Source organism: Gopherus evgoodei, chromosome 1, assembly GCF_007399415.2.
Source record: "Gopherus evgoodei ecotype Sinaloan lineage chromosome 1, rGopEvg1_v1.p, whole genome shotgun sequence".
NCBI classification, from domain to species: domain Eukaryota; kingdom Metazoa; phylum Chordata; order Testudines; family Testudinidae; genus Gopherus; species Gopherus evgoodei.
In genome coordinates, this window is record NC_044322.1 from 45133509 (window position 1) to 45159075 (window position 25567).

Here is a 25567-nt window from a genome sequence, read left to right on the forward strand (position 1 = left end):
CATATTTCTTTTAAGCAATTGACCCTGTATTTGTTACCTTAATACAGAGAGACCATTTTTATGTATTTTTCTTTCTTTTTTATATAAAGCTTTCTTTTTTAAGAAAAAAAGTAAATAAAAAGGGTGAAATCCCTCTGTTTAGAGTCACGGAGCTTGCTTCTGTGTATCTCTCCAGGAACCCAGGGAGGGAACACCTGAAAGGGAGAAGGGAAGGGAAATGGTTTATTCCCCTTTGTTGTGAGACTCGAGGAATTTGGGTCTTGGGGTCCCCAGGGAAGGTTTTTGGGGGGACCAGAGTGCCCCAAAACATTCTAATTTTTTTGGGTGATGGCAGGTTTACCAGGTCCAAGCTGGTAACTAAGCTTGGAGGTTTTCATGCTAACGCCCATATTTTGGACGCTAAGGTCCAAATCTGGGAATAGATTATGACACCATCACATCGGCTAGGAGAGTCTCTGAGCTTCGGGCTCTGATGGTGGACCCACCTTACATGGTGTTGCACAAAGACAAGGTGCAGTTACATCCACATCTGGCGTTCCTCCCTAAAGTAGTCTCGGCCTTCCATCTCAACCAGGATGTATTCCTCCCTGTCTTCTTTCCCAAACCGCCTACATCTCGTAGAGAGCAGCAGTTGCATTCCCTCGACGTCTGTAGGGCGCTCGCCTTCTACATTGACGGAACCAGACCCTTCCGCAAAACGCCCCAACTTTTTGTGGCAGATTGGATGAAAGGCCTACCCGTCTCTTCTCAGAGAATTTCGTCTTGGGTAATGGCTTGCATCCGTACTTGCTATGGTCTAGCTCATGTCTCTCCGGATCATATTACCGCTCATTCTACCAGGGCTAAGGCCTCGTCGGCCGCCTTCCTAGCTAAAGTACCTATCCAGGAGATATGTCAAGCAGCCACATGGTCTTCAGTACACACCTTCAATTCTCATTATGCACTGGTGCAACAGTCCAGAGAGGATGCAGCCTTCGGCTCAGTGGTTCTACATTCTGCAGTATCTCACTCCGACCCCACCGCCTAGGTAAGGCTTGGGATTCACCTAATTGGAATGGATATGAGCAAGCACTCGAAGAAAAGACGGTTACTCACCTTTGTAACTGTTGTTCTTCGAGATGTGTTGCTTATATCCATTACAAAACCTGCCCTCCTTCCCCACTGTCGGAGTAGTTGGCAAGAAGGAACTGAGGAGCGGATGGGTCGGCAGGGGTATATATTTGGTGCCATTGTGGCGCCACGCCAGGGGGCGCCCAGCCGACCCACCGAGTGTTGCTAGGGTAAAAATCTTCCGACGGATGTGCACGCGGCGCGCACACACCTACTTGGAATGGATATGAGCAATACATCTCGAAGAACAACAGTTACAAAGGTGAGTAACCGTCTTTTATCTGACGCAGTGACTTTCAATGGATTACTACCATTAATGACACTCTCTTTTTGTGGTGAAGCCTGCTGCTTTGCATGTCACTTGTCTATGGTGAAGTGTAAATTTTTGCCTTTCTGGCAAGATGCTTCAGTTCAAGAAGATCATTGATTAAGCAGATAGCAGTTTCTGTAAATACTACTTAAACCAATCCTTACTGGGTATAATGCTGTCCTATAGAGAGAGGACGATAAAACCCCTTAAGGTTTATAGTTCCTCTTTTGCTGATGCCCGCTGTGGGTAATACAATATACCTTCACTGTTTGAACAGCAGTTCTTCAGTTGAAGCAGTGTTGCATCTAAAGATATATTAATGAGAGGAAGGAAAATGCAGTCTTTTCATCTAAATACTTTGTCTGAATCAATATGAAACATATCTATATTTACCCACTAAATCATACTGGTTCAGCTTTTGTAAAGTTTTCTGTTTTGGTCTAGATCTGGGAACTTGTCTGCCAAGTTTCAACCTGAAGTGATTTGGTTGTTAAAAAAAAAAAAAAAAAAGTTTTGATTCCTTGACAATAGATTCATCTTTTAGTGGGAAAATTTTAAGCCAGATCAGACCTAAGCACTGTTGATCACCAGCTAACCCAAGTAAGAGTTTAACAAGACCCAAAGTAAGATTTCCTTGAAAGACTGAGTTATAAAGTTGTTTGGCTTTGGTTAATGGTATTGCTTCGGACCTGAATGGTCCATTTCTCTCTTCCCCGCATCTGGAAAGTTGCCAAAGGGCTGTGCGTTCTTTGAAGAAGAGGAAATAAAAAGAATGGGGAATGAGAACGAGGGAGGAAATTTTGGATTGAGGTAGCAGAAGAGATTGGAAGAAAAATATATGGGGTTGAGAAGAAACTGGATAATAAATGTTCCAGACCTGGCTGAGGTCCCCTTGCCAGACACTCACCAGGCTGCTATATTTGCATCCAAACAGTGGATCTGTGGGCTTTTAAGTTCCCCTTAGTCACTGGTAGGCTTCAGCCACTGAGGCTACAGCTACGCTACTAGTTAGGGATGAGATTCCTATCTTATAGTCATATTCTGTACTAGCTTTCATCTGAGCTAGCACACTAAAAATAGTAGTGTAGCCATGGTACAATAGGCAGCAGTGGCATGGGTTGGCTGCTCTGAGTAAAAAGCCACTTGAACTGTGCAGGTATGTGCTCAGGGTGGCAAGCCTGGGTCGCTGCTTCCTGTGCTGCTGCAGCTATACTACTGTTTTTAGCATGCTAGCTCAGATGAGAGTATGTGTATGTCAGCTGGGAATTACACCCCTTGCTTGTAGTGTAGACAGTCTGTCTTTGGCACCGGCCTGTCCAGCATGCTCTCTGGGCATGGACTCTGTCTGGTAACCCTTCTGGAAGTGGGACCCCAAGATCAGTGATCACCTACCAAGACATCCCAGTAGCTTAAGCACACCCTTTCCGAGAACTCCTCCCTTCTCGGCACTGTGGTTTATAGCAGCTTCATGGACATGTGATAGTTGAAGCAAATAGATACAGGCTTTGGAAAATTTCTAAACTTTTCTTCACTTTAGACAGCACAAGAGATAAAGATCCATGCAAAATAAGAAACTCTTGTACAGCATTTCTGCCTCAGTTTCCTCATCACTCTTGAGCATTCTTTGGGATTTGGGTCAGTGTCCTTGCAGGGTTCCAAATCTCCTCTGTTGGAACACACTCCTTCAGCTCAGACCTTCTTCTCCAAAATCATCTTTGACCTCTGCAGTCTGCTTTCTTCAGCTTAATTTACATTAATTCAGATTAACTGTTATTTGTTATGATGTTAGAAAATAAATGATGCATTTTTTATTTACTAGATTAATTTTTCACTTGTGACTTGTCAAATTGTGCCAAATATGGATGGAAATTCAATTCACCAGAACAGCGTTTTGTTTTTTTAATTAAATAAAACTACCTTAAATGTGCTTGCTACATAAGGAAAAAAACATAAACACGTTTTGCATTTATAACATTTATTAAAGGAAGTATTTAGTTAATGGAACTGCTGTCTGATGACCATATCTTTCAATGTTTTAGAACTAGTAGGTCACATCCCCTTGCTCATAGTTTATAATCATAGATTAGAAATGGAAAAAACTTCCCCGCTTTTTTTCAACTCCCAGTTTAACTTTGCATTAATTAATCATTGAGTTGAAGTAGCTGAATACACTGAAATTAAGAAAATATTCTTTCTGCACCTGCAGAGGAGGCTGCTATCAAAAGCTGGTATAGCACTTCAGCAAACTCTGGTTACAGGTGATTAACCAATGACTTCTACCTTTTCAGTGGTTTAACTTTAAAACTTAGCAGCAAACATGTACTGCTTTCTATTTTTTGTATTTAATTTAAATGATTTTAACAATTTCAGGCCTTAACATATACTGGCAATTGCCATTTTTTAAAGTAACTATTGAAAATTTTAATTTAAAGCAAAAAAATACTGGTTTTTATCCATTCTGGTTCCCAGCCTCTGTTTTTAAAGGGCTGTACCTCAGTCTTTGTTCCTATCCTGGAGAAGTTCTACTGCTCCTTTCCTTCCCTGCAGATAAGCTAGGTTTATCTGGTTCTTTTAGGTTTCAGATTTCCCATTTGTTTGGGCAAAATCTATTCCAGTTTAGGTTTTGATGATCTTTAACAACCATCATATTCAGAGACAGACACTCAGGCAGGGATATGGTGCAGATGATAAAACCCAGCTCTTGTACAGCAGTTTTCATCAGTAGATCTTAGAGTGCTTTACAAAGGTGGTCAGGATCATTATACCCATTTTACAGATTGGGAAAGTGAGGTGCAGGGAAGGAAGTGACTTGTGCACGGTCACCCAGTAACCATTGTCAGAGCCAGGAATTGAACCCAGGTCTCTGGTGTCTTGGTCCAGTGCTCTGTCTAGTAAGCTGACTGCCATGTAGTCATAAGGGCGTAAACATATGGAGAACACAACCTAAAACAGAATTAATAAATTGTACATAGACAGATTCCTCAGATTATTATGGTAAATGAGAGAGCAAGTGATTGTATTTTTAAGGAGAGATTTATAGTTCCACATGATTTTGAAGAAGGAGAGGAGGAGGAAGATTTCTGTAGTTTTTCAGTCACCAATGAACTGTTTGGGGTGGATTGGTAAACCAAAAGAAATGTGTGTAAAACCCTTTGTTTTGAACTACAATAGAATCCTGATTTTACAAAAACTGTTTTATGTATAACCAGCTATATGAACCATTTTTTCCTGATGCGGGGTGGGGTAAAGGACATAATGCAGGTGATGTTGATGGAAAAACAAATTGACATCCCTTCACGTTCCAGTGCCTTCAAACCTTATTGCAAAGCAATTTCCAATACTCTAAAAGACAAGACAAAAAAGATGCAGTGACCATACTGCAACTTATGCACCATATCTTTTGTAGTGTGGTGTTCAATTTTATGAATTTTTTAATTAACGTCTAAGTCCCCAATTCGTTCGTAAAATAGAGGTTCTACTATACTCCAAATCAAATCTGAAAGTATAACTCATCTAGCAGAAATGAAACTCAAATCTTCTCTTGGTCTAAATACTTGCGTTTTCATCTGTTGGCAGAATAGGTAACTGCTGTGGAACCCATGTGGTCGTCTTGCAAATTGAGGTATCAGGATTTGGAAAACCCAGTAAAAGATTCAGCACCTCCTGTGTACTGTGGATTGCAGTGGCTTCCCATACCACATTGATCTCCAGATGGATCTCCAGATCTACTGCCTATCCCTTGGGGTAGATAGATGCCCCAAGGCTGGAGTAGTAGCTGTGAAGTGCCTCCCTCCACTGATCCATACCCTGGGTTGGAGAATTACATGCAAATCTGTTCCATGACATTCTTTCCTCCCCCATGTCTTATAGCTTCTTTTTTATGTAGCATTTGCAGTGGTGTACTACTAATCTTAATACATTTTGAACATCTGTGAACAGTTATGTGCTGCAAGTACTTTGTATATTTAAGCACATCTCCTTTGTTCAAATATTGGTAAATAAGAATGCTATACAATGATGCTTAAACTTCTTTTAATTTTTTTCTAATTATTAAGCTATTTCTGGTTCTGGATTCCACTGAAAGTCCAAAAGATAGTGCCTTCCCTTGCAAATTCAGTCAGAGTTGTGATCACTAAAAATCTGCCTTCTGTTGCCCTTCAGTGTGGCAGCCCCTGAGCCAGTGAAATTTATATTCAGTGCAGAAGAACTAAAATCACTTCACTTGAAGGGTGAATATTCCCTCGACCATCAGCATGTTAACGTAGGGGTTGTGAGAAAGCCCAGAGGAGATGGCAATTACCTTTCCATTCTTTAAGGGTGAAACTTAAAACTGTTGTAATGTATGGTAAAGGTTGAGAACCATAGCCCTGAATCTTATTTTGTCAATTTGTGTGGATAGTAGGAAAGGCATAAAGTATTTGGTTGAACTGGTTGAGGACTTCATCATTGGAAGCAGCACAGAAGAAATGAGTTCTGAGCTCCCTTTTTAAGGATGGAATTAGTAAAGCAGGAAGAGAGTTGAATCTCATGCTCTGATCTAGTGTCTGAGGTGCATCTGTCCTCAGAGACTAAAAAAGAGACTACTGATGGCAAAGTCTTTTAAAACTACACTGTTAAACATAACAGTGAGATCAAGGATGATAGAATAGTCTTCAGCTATGGAGGGGATTGAAGTCACATTTGAATGGACCAGGAATGCTTCAGAGAGTTTGTTGGAGTGATTAAGCTTTTTCCCAGCATTTGTTGAAGCAGGGTAATTTATGGTAGGCATGGCAAGGTGGTCAATTGACCTGTCAAATAATGTCAGGTGAGTTGATCACCTATTTGTCCACAGTCAGATATTCCAGAAAAAACACCCTGATGTAGGCAGCGGCTCACCTTTGAATTGCATGATGTCATTTTTTTTTGTTAGTTTCATTTAATTGTTTCACTTTTTTTTTGAGTTAAAATAACTCAGCTAAAAATTTGTTTTTGTAATTAGTTGGAGACTATAGTCTTACTCTTTATTTTTTTTGTTACTGTTCTAATAAATGAATGCTTTAAAATATTTGATTGTATTTGACAGTATGTGACCAGTCATTTTTGGACTAGTCAAATGCCCAACCCTAAAGTATCTTTTTCTTAAAGATTTTTCTTCTAAACTGTATCCGCCATCTCCCTAAGCAGAGCTTGCACCAGCGAAGGAAACAGGTGCCTGGACCGGCCAATAGAAAGGGGCGGCAGTGCATCTGTCGGGGCAGCTCTTCTGGTTCGGTGGCGGCGGTGGCACTTCGGCAGCTCAATCAGCTCACTCCGGATCGATGACAATTCGGCTGCGGGTCCTTCACTAGCCGTCTTCCTCTTCGGTGACACTTTGGCAGCAGCTCAATCGAGTTGTTCGTCTCCTCCCTCCCCCTCCGCCCTCCCGCTTGGGGCAGCAAAAAAACTGGAGTTGGCGCTGTCCCTAAGAGTGCTTGCTTTGAAGAGGGAAGACTTGCATGGCATATGCTATTGAGGACTTCAATAATTCAGATATAGGTTAGGGGTTTGTTATTGAAGTGGATGGGTGAGATTCTATGGCCTGCATTGTGCAGGAGGTCAGACTAGATGATCATAATGGTCCCTTCAGATCTTAAAGTCTGAGACTTATGGACAGCAGAGAACACTTGGCAAGAGTCTTGTCTACTGCATGCCCTGTTTTTGTTTGAGTAATCTGTGTTGTAAAGATGAAGTGTAAGTGTTAGAAAGGTGGTTGTATGTGCTTCATATGGGAAATTCATTGCAAGTAATTTACTATTAACTGAAGAACGTGAACTAGGTACCTTTTTAGAGTGTTATATCCGAGTCTGCATGAGGCAGTGAGCGCAGCACATTAGAGCGCTTCGCAAATCATTCCTTTGTAGACAAGCCCTTAAAATTACTCTCCTTTATAAACCTCTGTAATGTTGAGTGGTAACCATACCATGCGTTATAAACATCTTAAGTGAAATAGCTGTAAAAATACAGTGTTTTTTTTTTAAATAGGGTGAATTTTTTGTATTGGTAGTTTTGGGATTTGGGATTTTAAATATGTGATTTAAAGTCAGCCAACAGAAATAGAAAGATAAACTTGCATGAAATATAAAATTGATCATGGTTACGTTGAAGTTTTCAGAGTTTCCATTATCTCTTGGAAAAGTTTCATACAAGAATAGCAGAAGGGAGGAGAGCTTCATTTGTCTTCAGGGTTTATATTACAGTGAAATATGTATTGGATCTTTGAAAAAGTGCTCTGATTAGTTGGCTTCGTATATATTGGGGGATGTTCCTATTTTTAATATTGCCACAATATCAATCACAATTGAAGAACCATGTGATGGGTCTGTCTTAAACTTACTAAAGTGAAGAATGTTGAGCCATGTAAACTGCCATCCAGAGAGAAATAATAAACTGCATCTCACTGAATTCTAAGACCTGTCTGTAGGGCATGGATCACTGACTTGAGATACTGTAATGATACTTACTAATCCATTAAATCTATCATGTTAGTATTTAGTAATGTGACCCATAGTCCATTTTATTTACACTTAAGCACACAGCAGAGTTCTATACTCTTGCACATGTAAGAGCAAGGAACAATATTCTAAAAATCTTCATAAACAATAGTGTATGTGTAAGGCACCTGTCATAGCATTCCTTCTCAGATCTGAATGTTAGAGTTCAGAAAACGAGATACTAGCACCTGAATCCTCTAAGCTTAATTACTAGCTTAGATCTGATAGCGCTGCCACCACCCAAAAATATAGTGTTTTGGGGCACTCTGACCTCCCCAGCCTTCCCTGGGGACCCCAAGAACCCAGATCCCTTGGGTTCTAAAAACAAGGAGAAATAAACCATTCCCCACCTTTCCCCCTCCCAGAATTTCCCTCCCTGGGCTATCCTGAGAGATACTGATCCAACCTCTTAAATCACCATACAGAGAAGCATCTCCCTTCCCTTCTACAAAGAGGCAAACAGATTCAAGGAAAACAAAGAGATTCTATCTCTCCCCCTCCCGTCTCCCCCCCCCCCTGTCCTGGTGAGTTATCCCAATCCCCTGGAAGAACACACGGGGAAAAGAATCAATCAGGTTCTCTAAAAAAAGCAATCTTTCAATAAAAGAAAGGGAAAAAAAGTAAAGAATTCTCTGTAACTTCAAGATGTAAATATTACAGGGTCCTATAGCTTACAGACACCAGAAAGAGACTTTTCCCCCCAATACCAATACAAATCAAAATATTCCCAGCAACTACACATATAAAAGTTAACCAGCCAGATCCACAATTGCAAATAGAGTAAAACAATCAAAAAGCCTAAACCACGTGTTTTTACTTACTATTTGGAAAGAAACTTAGAGAGCCTGTAGTAATGTCTGGTCTCTCTCAGACCCTCCGAGAGAAGAACACACAACGGACAAAGAACACACACACAAACTTCTCTCCACCCACATTTAAAAGTATCTTGTCTTCTGATTGGTCTTCTGGTCAGGTGTTCAGTTCCCTGCTTGTAACCCTTTACAGGTATAAGAGACATTAACCCGTAACAATCTGTTTATGACAGTACCTTTTGGTAACTTGGCTATTTTCAAGTAGCCATGTGGGTTTTTTAACTTAATTCGATGACTCTGTGGTCTTAATTGTCCTGTAAATAATTACATTTCTAATTACCAATTTGAATCTGTCCTAGGCTGGCAGTGAGTCATTACTACCTGATGTTTCTGCTAACGGTAATGAATTGTATTCAATCCAGGCCCCCTGTGGATAACCATAATTGTGCATTAAATGTGATTTTTTAAATGTAATTTTCTTCACATAGAAGTAGAGTGAAATGCTATGATACTTGCATGTATGCAGTTCATAATTTTAACTTTTAAAGAAAACTAAGTATTACTAAAGTGTTCACTACCAGACACTTTTGAAATGTGTCTGGTCATAGTGAAATGCTATGATACTTGCATGTATGCAGTTCATAATTTTAACTTTTAAAGAAAACTAAGTATTACTAAAGTGTTCACTACCAGACACTTTTTCATATCAACTAGCCACAATGATTCAGTCTGCTGGTTTAAGTGAAAAATACCTACTCTGCTCCACTTATGCAATGTAAAGGAATAAAACAATTGTGTACTTTGTACTGTATTTAATTGTAGCAGTGTTAATCACCTTCTGTTTAATAAACTAAAAATGTAGCTTACACTCTCTCCTTGGTTTTCACATTTTCTATCCTCTCTGGCTTAACTCCACTTTTATCTTCATATTATCATTGTTCTGGGTGTGTTCCCTCTCTTCCTTTATAATTCCCTTCTCTTTTCCTACACTGTTGTTTTTTTTCCTCATGTTACTCTGTTTACTGTCTCTCCCATTTCTTCCCCCAAAGTGTGTACCATACTAAAAAAAAATAAAAATAAAAATCAATCTCTTCTTCTCTTGGCTACTTCACCTACCTACACCTACCAATTTTCTCACATATACCCACAGGCTAACATCTGGTTCCTATATCCTCCAATTTAAAACATCAAGGACTCTGTGCTACCTGCCTTTGACTTGCATGGGAAGAGACACAGCATCTGGACCCTCTCCCTAACGTAATTCGTATCTAAATTGATTCTGAATTTGCCAGGGCTGACTTTGTTGTCCTGAGCGTTTTTTATCTATTCAGGGGACACTATCGTAGGACCTAATCATATCAGCCACACCATCAGAGGCTCGTTCACCTGCACATGTACTAATGTAATATATGCCATCGTGTACCAGCAGTGCCCTTCTGCCATGTACATTGGCCAAACCGGACAGTCTCTGTGCCGAAGAATAAATGGATACAAATCAGACGTCAAGAATTAAAACATTCAAAAACCAGTCGGAGAACACTTCAACCTCCCTGGTCACTTAATTACAGTCCTAAAAGTAGTAATTCTGTAACAAAAAGCCTTCAGAAACAGACTCCAACGAGAAACTGCAGAACTGGAATTAATTTGCAAACTGGGCACCATTAAATTAGGCTTGAATAAGAACTGGAAGTGGATGGATCATTACACAAAGTGAAAACTATTTCCCCATGCTAATTTCCTCCTCCTGTTACTCACACCTTCTCGTCAACTGTTTGAAATGGGTCATCCTGATTATCACTTCAAAAACTTTTTTTCTTTTGCTGGTAATAGTCCACTTTAACTGATTAGTCCATTAGAGTTGGTATGGCAATAGCCATTTTTTCATTTTGTGTGTGTGTGTATATATTGTTTGTATATAAAAAAAAATCTTCATACTGTATTTTCCACTGCATGCATCTGATGAAGTGGACTTCAGCCCATGAAAGCTTAGGTGCTACAAGTACTCCTCATTCTTTTAATTTACCATGTAGATGATGAATTTTCTAGGCTAGTTTAAGAGCTCATGAACGTGGAAAAAAATGGAACCTATCCCAAGTTTTTGACGCATATAAAAGTATGCCTTAATTTGAATTGTATTTTTAATCTAGGATTGCAGGATAGGTGATTTGAGGGAAGATATATGAAGATACATTTTTTTCAAATTTATATTTTAAAAAATCAATAGGAGAATATCCTGTGCGATGGGTGCATATCCTATTTTAATTTTGAAAGCCCAGTTCACTGGTATACTGTCTGTTTTACACCATTAGAGTTTAGAGCTGCTTTGTCTCGGCAGTGGAGTGGAAATCAGCCAGGATGGACCCCCTACCTTCCCCTTTCATTTATCCTCCATATTCCTCCTAAGTCCACACATGTTGCTTGTTTTACCTCCTGTTGAGTGGTGGTCTTTTGCCATTCGCTTTTTCATGTGTGTCCGTCAGGAGGTTCTGATGTATAAAATTTACTCTCAGAGAAACTCGCAAAAATTTGCTCTTGAAAAATGTAATCTGTCTTCATTGTTTTCAGTGGGACTGAAGCTTTAGGGCACATCTTCACTGGCAATGTTAAAGCGCTGCCAGGGCAGCGCTTTAACTTGGCTTGTGTAGGGAGAGAGCTCTCTCTCAGTGCTCTAAAAAACCCCCACCTCCATGAGGGGAATAGCCACCGGTGCTGGTGCACTGTCTACACTGTCACTTTACAGCACTGAAATTTGCAGCACTCCGGGGTGTGTTTTTTTTTCTAACCCCCCCCCCCCCCAACAAGAGAGCCCCAACAAGAGAGTTGCAGCGCTGTAAAGTGCCAACGTAGACAAGCCCTTAGACTGCACTCTGTGAGGTGCAGGTGAATGAAGGAAATGGCCATCTTTGTTTATAGTAGCCTAGCCTGTGGCCTCATTCCCATTTACATAAATAGCAGTGGATGTCAGCCATGACAGAAGGTAGTCTGTCCTAGAATTCTCTGGTGTAGAACAATATTCTTTAGACTCTACTAAAGAAGAAACTTCTATTACGAAGAATGGCAAAAAACAAACAAAAAAAAAACAGTTAACCCTAAAACAACTAATGTAACCTATGATTACAAAATTTCAGCCACTTTTAACTATATGGGAAGTTAAAATGTCCAACACAGCTGATGAGTTAAGATTAATTTTAAAATCAGTCAAACATTTACTTATACATTCTAAGAATTAAAAAATGCTGTAATTTTTGGGCGGACACACTGCCTGTGTGTTTGTGAGAGAGAATCTCTCTGCTTAGGTGAAAAACGCAGCTCAGCCTTAACTGTGGAATCCTGACTAACACCTCTATAAGACCCATACACAGATATCCACCAAACTCCTCCAACTCAGCTTATTCTCTTCTCAAGACTGAGGAGGCTGTGTGTGTGGGGGGGGGAGAAGGTGAGCTTTTTAGAGTGCACTTTTCAATGTGCAAAGAAAGTTAACATCTGGGGGGGAGAGCAAATTCCAATGTCAAGGACCCCACTGGTGAATACCTTTCAGCAGCTCATTCTTGCTTTATATCGAGGGGGCTCCAATATGAATGCTTCTTTTGATCTCGGGTGACAGTATGGCCTGGGGAAAGAGGTGAGCTCTTGCGTAACCTGGTTCCAGACAACAGAAAATTTTTGGCCATTTACAATCAACTGCACAGCCTTTTCCCACACTTAATGCATTAACTTTTGAATGCTGCATCCTATAATTCCAACATTCCATGAAATGTACTAGGCATCGGTGGCCACTGACCAGAACCCTTTTGATCTTGGGGGCGGGGGGTGGAAGGAGAAAAATGCAGGATCAGTGTAGTCCCTTCCATCTGATTAACACAGCCCTAGTGGCTTCAAGCACCTCTACAATTATCTATAGATCACAGTTGGTTGATGGCACCCATTAATGCTTTCTGCATAACAGTATCCTTGCTTATCCTGTCAGTAGAGTTAACCCACAGCCAGACGAAAGAATAATGGGGCGGGGGAGACTAAGACGGGGATAGGAGTGTGCTTCTGGCATGGTGGGAGAGGGAGAGAATGAAGAAGACTAGAATGGGAGGGGCCACTGGTATGAAATGAGCTCCTACAGAACCTCTGCCATGAGAGGAGAGAGAATGAGCGACCTTGGAGTGGAGGGACACAGAGAACCCCTGGTGGGGTGGAGATAGGGGAACCCTTGTATTGGGAGAAAGGGGAAAATAGGTATTCACATAGACCACTTGGTGGTGGGGAGAATGGTTATCCTTTAGATGATTCTTCTCATTCATCTCCAACTTTCTGTAGTTGCTACTCAGGTCTCTGTTCTTGTCCCCTTTTCTTCTTCCTCTATACCTTCTCTGGATAATCTGATATGCAGACACAAATTCAGCTACCATTTCTATGCTGATGGTCTCACAGATCTACTTCTGTATTTCATACTTGTCTCCTTCTGTCCAGACTGAAATCACCCTCTTTCTCTGACGTCTCCTTATAAATGTCTTGCTGTCAGCTTCAACTAAACATGACTAAAAACAGAGCTCCCAATCTCCCCCCTCAAGCCCTCCCCACTACCTCTTTTTTTTGATCACTGAGGACAACAAAATCCTGCCTGTCACTCAGGTCTTGTAATCTGGCCCTCATCTTTTACTTGGACCTCTATCTGCGTCCTCATATCCAGGCTATGTTTAAATCTTGCTGATTCTTCCTGCATAACATCTTTAAGATATGGCCCTTCTTACCCATCCACACATTAAAACTTGACCACACTCTCATCTTACATTTTGATCGCTGCGATATACTTGTCTTGGAGTTTGGCAGTCTTCCTTGCTCATAATTATTCAGAGTGCCGCTGCAAAGATAATTTCCCTAGCCCATTGCTTCGACCTTGTCATCCCTCTCTTTGCAACTCTCCAGTGTCTCCCCCTTGTTTATTACATCAAGTATAAGATGCTTATCTTCACTTTCAGGGCCCTTCACACCAATCCCCACCCTGCCTATCATCTCTCATTTGCATCAAGCTGTTGATTCCTGCCTCCCGTTCCCCCATGATGTTAGTCTCCATTACCCACTTGTTAAATTTTCAAACGAGCTTTTTTTTTTTTTTTTTTCCTTTCTCCTATGCTGCCTCTCACACTGGGGAGGTAGTCCCTGTAAACATCGACTATCTCATTCTCCTTGAAATCCCTCCTCAAAATTCTTGAGCTATGATGTCTACAAAAACCTTGAGGCTGGTTGGGCTGCTGATGTGCTGTGACCACTGTCTGTAACAAATGTCTCATTGTTATCTTCAACTCCTCCTGTTGTCTCTTGCATGTGCTTAGATTGTAAACTCCTTGGGGCAGGGACTTTTTTGTTCAGTGTTTGTACAGCAGCTAACATAGTGGGGTTCTGGTCCATGAATAAAGCTTTTATGTACTGTGGCAATACAAATAATAAAGATGAGCATCACCTCCCTGCAGATATTAAAGGTTGTAAAAGTCTGCTGATGTGTAGCCCCTCCTGTTTTCCCTAGGCTTCTTATAGGTGGCTCCCTGGAAGTGCTGCTGGAGTGTTCTAGTCAACATGTTCCTAGGGGCTAAATGGGAACCTTGGGCCTATTGCCCCAAAGTTTGGAGCAGGGGCATGGGAGAAAGCTCCCAATAGGCATGTCATCTTCCCTTCTCCTGCTGTTGCTACTACCCATGCTCCTGCTATATTTCAGTTTTTCCACGTCTCTTCTAGGATGGGAGAAGGACATTGTTACATATTAGTGGCAAATTAAAAGTAAAATTTTCAAAAAGTGCCTAAGTGAGTTAGTCTCCTAAATCACTTAAGCACTTTGGAAAATTTTACCCAACATCTTTAACTTGTTTACTTCTGTTTTTCTAACTGTTTCTTTAGTTCCTTTTAAGAGAGCTCTACTGTGAGAGCCTGGAAGCCCATAGGATCTAGGGAGCATGTTACTGTTTTGATTTATCAAGTTGTCAGCATGGTAACTAAAGGCGGCATTATCTGCACCTTAAGTATAATGATCAAATTATAAGTAAGTATGAGGGATTGTTATACTGCTGTTTGTTTTACTTTTGGAGGTCCTGTTCAGTTAGAATGTCTTGGTGTCTTAAAATATCTGAAGAAAACTTTCTCTTGGTTACTTTCTTTAGGGTGCCATTATGTGAGAATAAATCTTAGGGTCTGTATAGTCACACCGTTGATTACTGAAAGACAAACAAGGCCAACTTTACCCTCAATAATAAGGGTATTGCTCCTGTTGGCTTCAGTTGGACTTGCAAGTGTTTTATTTGAAGGGTAAATTTAGGGCCCTTCATATTTATCTCACTACCTATAAAATAATATCTCAGTGGGGCAGATGGCTTATGTATTCACCCCGTCTGTTGTATTGCAGGTTATATCAAGATAGATTAAAAAACTATTTGTGAAAGTACTAACTAATTTTGATTTTCTCTTTACAGGTTTTAAAACAGTGAAATCATGGCTCATTCAAAGACACGAGCCAATGATGGAAAAATTACATATCCTCCAGGAGTCAAAGAAATCTCTGATAAAATATCTAAAGAAGAGATGGTGAGGCGGTTAAAGGTTAGTAAACAGCCTGCTAAGATTGGAGGTTCATTTGGGGTATCTTGAAATTATTTTCAATATGAAATGAGACTTTATGTAATATATATTATATGTATTAAATTTGTGGTTTTTTTACTCGTATTAACTCTCAGAATAACTATTGGCTGCTTTCTGTTTTTGTGTATTTCCACTGCCTCAGACTAGTCCATCCAAAAATATTTGAATAAAATTGGAAGCACAAAGTGGCAGTGAATAGTGGAAATGACGTATTACGATTTCTGTGACATACTATTTAAAATAATTATTTCTTCTTTAAAAACAAGGCTATGTATATGGAAGGATCTCCTTAAATAGAATTGCCCTGGGTGAGTGTGTGAGATCTTTATGGGATAAGTATGGATTAAAACTTTTTCTGTCACTTCCAGTATCCCTTTCACATATTTCAGGAGGGTGGTGGTGCCAGGTGCTTTAGTCTAGAAGGAGGTGTGGTTGCTTTTTAAAAATAATTTGCTTTCTCCTGTATGTTCTCTGTGCTCTATTAGGAATCTGTGGTTATTTCCACTATAGTGGTGCTGAAGTGTCACATAGAGCAGAGCCAGTCCAGAACTAGTATGTTAAATTTTTTGATCATCACATGGAAATGAATTAAAATTTTTATTAGATGCCTTATCTTTTCTCCTGTTTTTTAAATTTTATTTTGAATTTCTCTTTAGTGGAAGAACGGTCGTGTTGTGGTTCATTTTCACATAAAATCTAGAAAGAGAGAGAAATAAAATATCCCTTCTGATTAGCTTGATTGGTGCCCTTGCAGTAGGAGGCTGTCTTATATCAAATGAAAATGTTGTAGGGTTAATCCCAGTTGTTAGTGCACTAGAATATAGCAACCATCTTAATGTGGCTGAGGACAGCAGATTGCAAGGGAGGCCTGGTCTACACTACGCATTTAAACTGATTTTTAGCAGCGTTAGACCGATTTAACGCCGCACCCGTCCACACTACGAGGCCCTTTATATCGATATAAAGGGCTCTTTAAATCGGTTTCTGTACTCCTCCCTGATGAGAGGAGTAGCGCTAAAATCGATATTACTATATCAGATTGGGGTTAGTGTGGTCGCAAATTGACGGTATTGGCCTCCAGGCGGTATCCCGCAGTGCACCACTGTGACCACTCTGGACAGCAATCTGAACTCGGATGCACTGGCCAGGTATACAGGAAAAGCCCCGCGAACTTTTGAATTTCATTTCCTGTTTGCCCAGCGTGGAGCTCTGATCAGCACAGGTGACCACGCAGAGCTCATCAGCACAGGTAGCAATGCAGTCTCCTGAGAATAGAAAAAGAGCTCCAGCGTGGACCGCACGGGAGGTACTGGATCTGATCGCTGTATGGGGAGAGGATTCAGTGCTAACAGAACTCCGTTCCGAAAGACAAAATGAAAAAATATTTGAAAAAATTTCCAAGGCTATGATGGAAAAAGGCCACACCAGGGACTCAGTGCAGTGCAGAGTGAAAGTTAAGGAGCTCAGACAAGCCTACCAAAGAAGCAAACGGAAGGTCCGGGTCATGGCCGAAAACATGCTGCTTCTACGCTGAGCTGCATGCAGTTTTAGGGGGCTGCGCCACCACTACCCCACCCCTGTCCGTGGATTCCAAGGTGGGGGTTGTAATCTCAACCATGGCTGAGGATTCTGTGGAGGGGGAAGATGAGGAAGACGAGGACGACCTTGCAGAGAGCACACAGCACTCCGTTAGCCCCAACAGCCAGGAGCTTTTTCTGACTCAAAGGGAATTACCCTCCCAGCCCTCTCAAGCCACTTGCCCAGACAGTGAAGCCATGGAAGCTACCTCTGGTGAGTGTACCTTTGTAAATATAAAACATGGTTTAAAATGATTGATTTGCCCTGAGGGCTTGGGATGCATTTGCGGCCAGTAAAGTTACTGGAAAAGTTTTAACATGTCTGGGGATGGAGCAGAAATTCTCCAGGGATATCTCCATGAAGCGTTCCTGGAGGTACTCCAAAAGCCTCTGCAGAAGGTTTCTGGGCAAGGCAGCCTTATTCCGTCCACCATGGTAGGACACTTTACCACGCCATGCATGTAGCAAGAAATTGGGTATCATTGCATGACAAAGCATAGCTGCGTATGGTCCCAGTGATTTGCTGGCATTCAAGAAACATCCGTTATTTATCTCGCTCTGTTATCCTCAGCAGAGTGATATCGTTCATGGTAACCTGGTTGAAATTCAGGAATTTAATTAAGGAGACAGAGATGGCCATTTTCCTACTGGGCTGTTTGCTTGTTGCTTAAAAGAAATCCTTCCTTGCACGTAGCCAAGTGGGGGGAGAGGAGAAGGGGAATAGCGCTGAGCTTTTTCGCATTTGGCTATCAGGGATCTTCCCAGCTACCAGCCACGCGGAAGGGGGAAAAAGGGGGGTGATTAGCAGTGATCTTCCATGATACCAGCTATGCAGTGGGGGGAGGGGTAAAGCAATCATCCTAGAGAATTGGATGCGGGGGGGTTGGCTTCTGCTGTTGCATGTCAACAGGAAAGAAGCATCACTTAATGGGATTTGTTTGGTATTTGGGAAAGGAGGGCACTGTATATATGAAGGCTGCAGAAGCCAAAAGACAATAGCTTACCATGGCCGCGTTCAAGCTGAATTCTGAGGCCCGGACCTGCGTCTGTGAGATCTGTAACACCAGAGCCGCAGGCACTCAATATTAAGATGCAAAATGCGACCTTGTAGTGAAATCACATGTGCTATGTAAGGTGAATAGTGTTGTTCACTGTGAAAGAGTATAACCGTTGTTCTGTAAAATGTATCTTCTCTCCCTTTTTTCCCTCTCTCATGCAGCTGCAAATTTTTCAAGCCTCCCTACTCCATCCCGAAGGCTCTCTCAGATAAGGTGGCGGAAAAAGAAGACGTGAGACGAAATGTTCTCGGAAATCATGGAACTAACCCGCAATGAAAGAGCTCATCTGAATGAGTGGAAGGACGTGGTAGCAAAGTACAGGAAAGATGCCAGTGAACGTGAGGATAGGAGGGATGCTCGAGATGAGAAGTGGCGGCAGGAAGATCAGAGGTGGCGGGATGCAACGTTGGGGCTGCTGCGTGATCAAACTGATATCCTCTGACGTCTGGTGGAGCTTCAGGAAGAGCAGCGGGGTCACAGAGTGCCGCTGCAGCCCCTGTGTAACCACCTCCACCACTCACCATGTTCCATATCTTCCTCACCCAGATGTGTAAGAATGTGTGGGGGAAGGCTTCGTGCACCCGCCCACTCGACCCCCCCTGTGGACAGTCCAACTAAAAGGCTGTCATTACCTTGAAATGTTTTTAGTGGCCTTTTCCTCCGCTCCTATCCTCCTCCGAAACCACACCCGGGACACCTTGTCAGTTCTCTCCCTCTTTTTATAATGACTTTTTAATAAAGAATACATGATTTTTAAACAATAATGACTTTATTTCCTTAAAAGCAGCAAAGAATCCTGTGGCACCTTATAGACTAACAGACGTTTTGTAGCATGAGCTTTCGTGGGTGAATACCCACTTCGTCAGATGCATGTATTGGAAATTTCCAGGGGCAGGTATATATATGCAGGCAAGCTAGAGATAATGAGGTAGTTCAATCAGGGAGGATGAGGCCCTGTTCTAGCAGTTGAGGTGTGAAAACCAAGGGAGGAGAAACTGGTTTTGTAATTGGCAAGCCATTCACAGTCTTTGTTTAATCCTGAGCTGATGTTGTCAAATTTGCAGATGAACTGAAGCTCAGCAGTTTCTCTTTGGAGTCTGGTCCTGAAGATTTTTTGCTGCAGGATGGCCACCTTAAGGTCTGCTATAGTGTGGCCAGGGAGGTTGAAGTAGGAGAACACTCCCTTGAAGCAGGAGGGTGGGTTGCTTACAGGGAATGAGTCAATCAAGGGGGCAGGGGGTTCATGAAGAGGAAACAAACACAGCAGTCACACCGTACCCTGACCTGTGATGAAACTCGTTTTCAAAGCTGCTCTGATGCACATCGCTTCCTGGTGTGCTCTTGTAATCGCCCTGGTGTCTGGCTGCGCGTAATCAGCGGCCAGGTGATTTGCCTCAGCCTCCCACCCTCCATAAAGGTCTCCCCCTTACACTCACAGAGATTATGGAGCACACAGCAAACAGCAATAACAATGGGGACATTGGTTTGGCTGAGGTCTGAGCGAGTGAGTAATGTGTGCCAGCGTGCCTTTCAACGGCCAAATGCACATTCTACCACCATTCTGCACTTGCTCAGCCTGTAGCTGAACAGCTCCTGTCCTGACCACTGTCCAGGCTGCTTCATGAGCCATGGCATCAAGGGATAGGCTGGGTCACCCAGGATAACTATAGGCATCCCCAACTGTTGTTTTCTGGTCTGGGAAGTAATTCCCTTGCTGCAGCAGTTTAAACAGCAGTGCTTCTGAAGACGCGAGCGTCATGAACCCTTCCCGACCATCCCACGTGGATGTTGGTGAAACGTCCCTTGTGATCCACCAGTGCTTGCAGCACCACTGAAAAGTACCCCTTGCGGTTTACGTACTGGCTGCCCTGGTGCTCCGGTGCCAAGGTAGGGATATGAGTTGCATCTATCATCCCCCCCACAGTTAGAGAATCCCATTGCAGCAAAGCCATCCATTATAACCTGCATGTTTCCCAGAGTCACAACCTTTCGTAGCAGCAGCTTAATGATTGCTTTGGCTGCTTGCATCACGGCAGCCCCCACAGTAGATTTTCCCACTCCAAATTGATTCCTGACTGACTGGTAGCTGTCTGGCATTGCAAGCTTCCAGAGGGCTATTGTCACTTGCTTCTCCACTGTGAGGGCTGCTCTCATCTTGGTATTCTGGCGTTTCAGGGCAGGGGAAAGCAAGTCACAAAGTTCCATGAAAGTGCCCTTACGCATGCAAAAGTTTCGCAGCCACTGCGAATCGTCCCACACCCGCAAAACTATGCGGTTCCAGCAGTCTGTGCTTGTTTCCCTGGCCCAAAATCGGCATTCAATGGCTAGAACTTGCCCCATTACCAGCAGGATCTCCAAAGCGCAGGGGCCCACGGTTTGAGAGAATTCTGTGTCCATGTCCTCATCACTCTCGTTGCCGCTCTGCCGTAGCCGCCACCTCCTCGCCTGGCTTTGCAGGTCCCGGTTCAGCATAGACTGCACGAGAATGCGCGAGGTGTTTACAATGTCCACGATTGCGCTATTAATCTGAGCAGGGTCCATGCTTGCTGTGCTATGGCGTTTGCACAGTTCACCCAGGAAAAAAGGTTTGAAATGGTTGCCTGCTGCTTTCACGGAGGGAGGGGTGAGGCTGTACCCAGAACCACCCGCGACAATGTTTTTTGCCCCATCAGGCACTGGGCTCTCAACCCAGAATTCCAGGGGGCAGGGGAGACTGCGGGAACTATGGGATAGCTACGGGATAGCTACCCACAGTGCAGCGCTCCAGAAATCGACGCTAGCCTTGGACCATGGGCTCACACCGCCGAATTAATGTGGTTAGTGTGGTCGCGTGCACTCGACTTTATACAATCTGTTTTATAAAACCGGTTTATGTTAAATCGGAATAATCCCGTAGTGTAGACGTACCCTAAGCGATACTTACTTCCTATAAGTACTTCTGTTTGTGCCAAGCTGCAGTGTGAGAATTATTAGTTGAGGTTAAAGTCTTGAATAACATAATGTTTAAATTGGACCATTTCACATGTTTGAGTATGAAAACCTTTCTGAACAAGAATGAGTAGATGTTATGGAACTAGGGAAAACAGATGGAGATGTAATTCTTTTCTAAGTGCAAAGTTTCTCCTGCCCATAATGATATGACAAAGTTGGTGGATCAGCATCAGGAGTTCCTAGATAAAGATAGTTGAAATTTTTGAAGAACAGGGGATTTAGAAATGGTTTCCATTAAAATTAGTTACCGAAAACTCTAGATTGCTCTGAAATTCTCAACCAGATGTTTCTAAGGCGTTTAAACTTGTATCACAAACCATATGGGCAACAGTTTCTTGGGTGGCTACAACTCTAAGTTCTAATAATGCTCTTGAGTTTTAGAATTAGAAATGCTACTGAAGTATTTGTTCTAACATGGAAAGGAAAATGTCATTCCAGTTCGAGATTACTCCAAGCGTTAAAGATGTTGCCCTTAAACCAGGCATTGGAGATACAGTAGTAGAAACTGGGATGCAGGCACCAATGTATGCTGAATTGATTTCTAGAGTCATTTTTGTAGTGGCAAGAGCTAAGGGTGAATTCCTGTCCATTTGTTTTAAATAAAACATTTGCATTGACTAAAGCAGCAGAATGGTTAACTGACCGTACCTTGGGTTCTTTGTCAGTGTCTTGAAGGTATGATGGCAAGTGACATCCAAAAAACAAGTTAGTCCAATCTATATAACGAAAATATGGTATTGAAAACTCATTTCATTAGAATGCCTTTTGATGAAGATCTGCTGTTAGAAAAGATTCTGAAGAGACTTTGCTACACAGTAAATCTTACGGCAGACAGGTACATGCTTCTGTATTGCAGTTGAATTTTTATAGACTGCTGACAAGTATCAGATTTTCAAGATCAGGAACCTGAGTAATGGGTAGTCCCTTTTCAGGTTCCAAATATGGAACATTTAGATCAGTTCCTGATCTAACATTGTTCTTGATATGCACATCCATACATAGGATCCTTCAGATTCTTTCATGAGCTGGGAAGAGTTTTCCTTTATTCTTTAAAAGTACAGTTTACCCTCGCTATAACACACCCTCTGGATCCAAGCCATTTATTTGTTATAACCAGGGGTTTGTATGACTAAGATCTGCAAAGGGTTGGGGTTTTTTTGTTTTTTTTTTGGGGGGGGGGAGGGACTTATTACAGCCCAAGGTTCATTATTGTGAAAGACATTATAGCATGGGTGTACTGCATACATCTAATGTATCCTTCAGAATTCAAGATGACTTCATAGAGTCAAAGTTGTTTGGAATCTCCTGTATCCAAGAATCTTAGTGCAATATAACATTAGGAAAAAATTAAGGTTATCTCCCCTTCAGATCCAAACAGTGTCCCTTCATCCATGGGGGAGGGATAGCTCAGTGGTTTGAGTGTTGGCCTGCTAAACCCAGGGTTGTGAATTCAATCCTGGATTTAGAATTGAAGTGAGGGGCCACTTAGGGATCTTGGGCAAAATCTGTACTTTGGTCTTGCTAGAGAAGGTAGGCTGCTGGACTCAATGACCTTTCAGGGTCCCTTACAGCTCTGTGATATAGGTATATCTCCATATATTATCCATCTTGAAGCTTTAAGGGCAGTGTTATGGGGTCCACTCATGGCATGTGGCGCTGCCTCCCAGTGGCTCTGAGAATTAGCTTTTGCCAGGCTCTGCCCTCATCTGGTGGTGTCTCTACCTGTCATCATGCCCTGCAACTCCTCTCGCTCCAGGAACTGCAGCCTCCTGTCTGTGGCTCCTGAAAGTGGCAGGGGAGCCCAGCTTCTCTTAGGGCCCTCGTTGCCCGAAGTTGCCTATCAGCCAAAGAAAAAGTAGGCCAACCGCACTGCAGATACTGCACAAGGGTCCAGACTTGGCTAAGGCCCCAACACCTAAGGGCAAGCCGATCATGGAACCGCCCCATAGGGCAATGGAGCATCCTCGGTCCCTGGACCGTAGGCGGAGATCCCTATCTCTGTGCTCTAGGACCCCGGCACCTCATCTTCAGTCAGAAGACCTAGGTCCCTGACACTGCGCTCTTCCCCTACAAGACATGGGACGCTGGAGTTGAGACACCGGTCCCCGTGCTACCAGTACTGGTGAGCTTCCTTGCAAAGATTGTCACGGCCTAGGTCACTTTTGCTGAGACTGTCTCCCAGATATTGGTCTCCATCTTCCTGGTACTGCTCATTGGGCAGGCACCAATCCTTGCTGGTTGCCAACCAGGGTAAGTTGGCAAACTCAGGCCTCGACGGCTCTGGCCTGGACGCTGGAATGGCAATGGTTGGAGTTGGATCAGGACCTGTGAAGCCCATGGTGGTATCTGCAACTCTGCCGTGGCAGCAGGGACAGTGGCCTGCTCAGTGGCCATATTGGAACTTGTGGGAGGTGCCTGTAATACCAGTCCCATATTCCCACCAGTTCTCCTTGGCTGCCTCAGATAAACTGCCCTCGGCATTGCCGGCACTAGTGTCGGAACATGGTACCGAATCAGACGTGGGGGCAGTGCCTTGGACTCCAGCAGCTGAGGAGCCATCCTCAGAGAAGGAAGGGGAACCTGCCCCCCCGCCCCAGCGAGGCAATCATTGTTGTCATCTCCAGACAAAGCAGTGACAGGTGCATCCCACACAGGCAGTCCCCCGATGACTTCAAGGAACACCAGGCTCTCCTTGAAAGGGTGGCTAGCAACTTGAACTTAAAAATTGAGAAGGCCGCAGAGGAGACTAATGACGTCTTTAATGTTATATCCTCCTCCACCCCAGCCTGAGTCGCACTATCTGTCCACTCAGGGTTCCTTAAGATTGCCAAATTGCTGTGACAGACCCTCTCTTCCATTCCACCTACATCTAAGATGTCAGAAAAGAAGTATTATGTCCCTGTAATAGGGTTTGAATAGCTGTATACACACTCTCCAGCAGCATCACTAGTCGTGTCTGCTGTTAATGAAAAGAGCAGGCAGGGCCAGGTCAGTGGCATGCTGAAAAACAGACTCCAAGAGACTGGACTTACTTGGCAGGATGATTTATTTGGCAGCCAGCCTGCAATTTCGGGTGTCTAACCACCAGGCCCTGTTAAACAGGTACAGTTTTAACCTGCAAGATTCCCTTAACAAATTCAGGAGCAGCCCAAGAGTTTGCTGCTCTAGTCAACGAAAGCACAGTTGTGGCAAGGGGAGCCCTCCAGATGGCCTGGGACGCTACTGACTCAGCGGCCACTGTGGTCGCCTCTGCAGTGGCCATGAGGCGCAGCTCCTAACTGCAATCCTCTGGACTGTCCCAGGAGATTAAGTCCACTATTCAGGACCTCCCATTTGAGGGGGTGGGGCTCTTCTCTGAGCTCATGGACTTGAGTCCATGGCCTTAAAGACTCCTGTGCCAGTCTCTGCTGCTTGGGCCTCCATACTCCTCAATAGGCCAGGAAGCCCCTCCGCCTCCACAGTCTGTGTCCTGGGGGACTCTTTGGCTGAGCACCTACAGCAGAAAGACGCCTTGTTTCTATCCTAAGCGGTGACACCTGTGATCTTCCTGTTCGTCTGCTCAGCCTGGCCTTTCCAGGAATCAAAGAGACCAGAAGCAGACATTTTGAGGGTGTGCTCGAGGACAATGCCCCAGTCACTTCCCAGGATCCACCCTCTCCCCGTTTCCTGGACCGCCTCCGCCTATTGGCCTGGTCTTGACTAACTTTGGATCATTGGGTGCTCGAAGTAATATCCTCAGGTTACACCTGGCTGTTTGTGACCGATCCTCTGCCCCACCCTTCTTCCCCATCCCTCTTTAGGACCCTTCTCATGAACAATTCCTCATCTGAGAGGCAGAGAACCTCCTGCACCTGGGAGCAGTGGAGGAGGTCTCTTGAGATGTGAAAGGAAAGGGGTTCTACTCCTGCCACTTGATAATCCTGAAAGCAAAAGGGGGCCTCAGACCCATTTTGGTCCTGCGTTGCTTCAATAAGTCTCTCAAGTAGTTGAAGTTTCACGTGGTCTCCCTTACCTCCCATCATTCCCTCCTTGGATCCGAGAGACTGGTACGCCACCGTTCACTTGAAAGACACACACTTCCATTTTCGCAGAGCACAGGCGCTTCCTTTGTTTTATGCTGGGCTAGTGCCATTTCCAGTTCACGGCAATGCCATTTGGTCTCGCTTCATCCCCAAGAATGTTCATACAGTGCATAGCACAAGGGGACGCTTACCTGAGGTGCCACGGTGTTCAAATTTACTCATACCTTGGCAACTGGCTAATAAAGGGCTAGTCGCAGGATCAGCTGCGGCAGCATGTCGATCTGGTTTGTTTCACCTGTCACGACCTGGGGCTGTTAATAAATGAGAAAGTTGACCTTAATTCTAGTACAGTGCATAGAGTTCATTGGAGGAGTCATCGACTTTGCTCAAGCCAGAGCCTTCCTCCCAGAGGCTCAGTTCCAAGTCATGGCAGACCTCATCTTGTGCATGCGAGTTCACCCTCTTACTGCTCACGCGTGCCTGCAATTATTGGGCCACATGGGTGGCCTGTACTTATATGGTCTGGCATGCGCGGCTCCGAAATAGACCCCTGC

General features: G+C 43.3%; 1 protein-coding gene across 3 annotated transcripts in view; it reads left to right on the forward strand.

The window, feature by feature from the left end:
• The window catches only part of PDS5B (PDS5 cohesin associated factor B), a 261481-nt gene that overhangs the window by 27125 nt on the left and 208789 nt on the right, over window positions 1-25567 (forward strand). For all 3 annotated transcript variants that reach the window (XM_030563149.1, XM_030563141.1, XM_030563158.1), the window contains one exon: window positions 15200-15326. In XM_030563149.1, the coding sequence (XP_030419009.1) occupies window positions 15219-15326 (108 nt within the window). In that variant the 5' untranslated portion in view covers window positions 15200-15218. Of the gene's footprint in view, window positions 1-15199; window positions 15327-25567 lie in introns of those variants that run through there.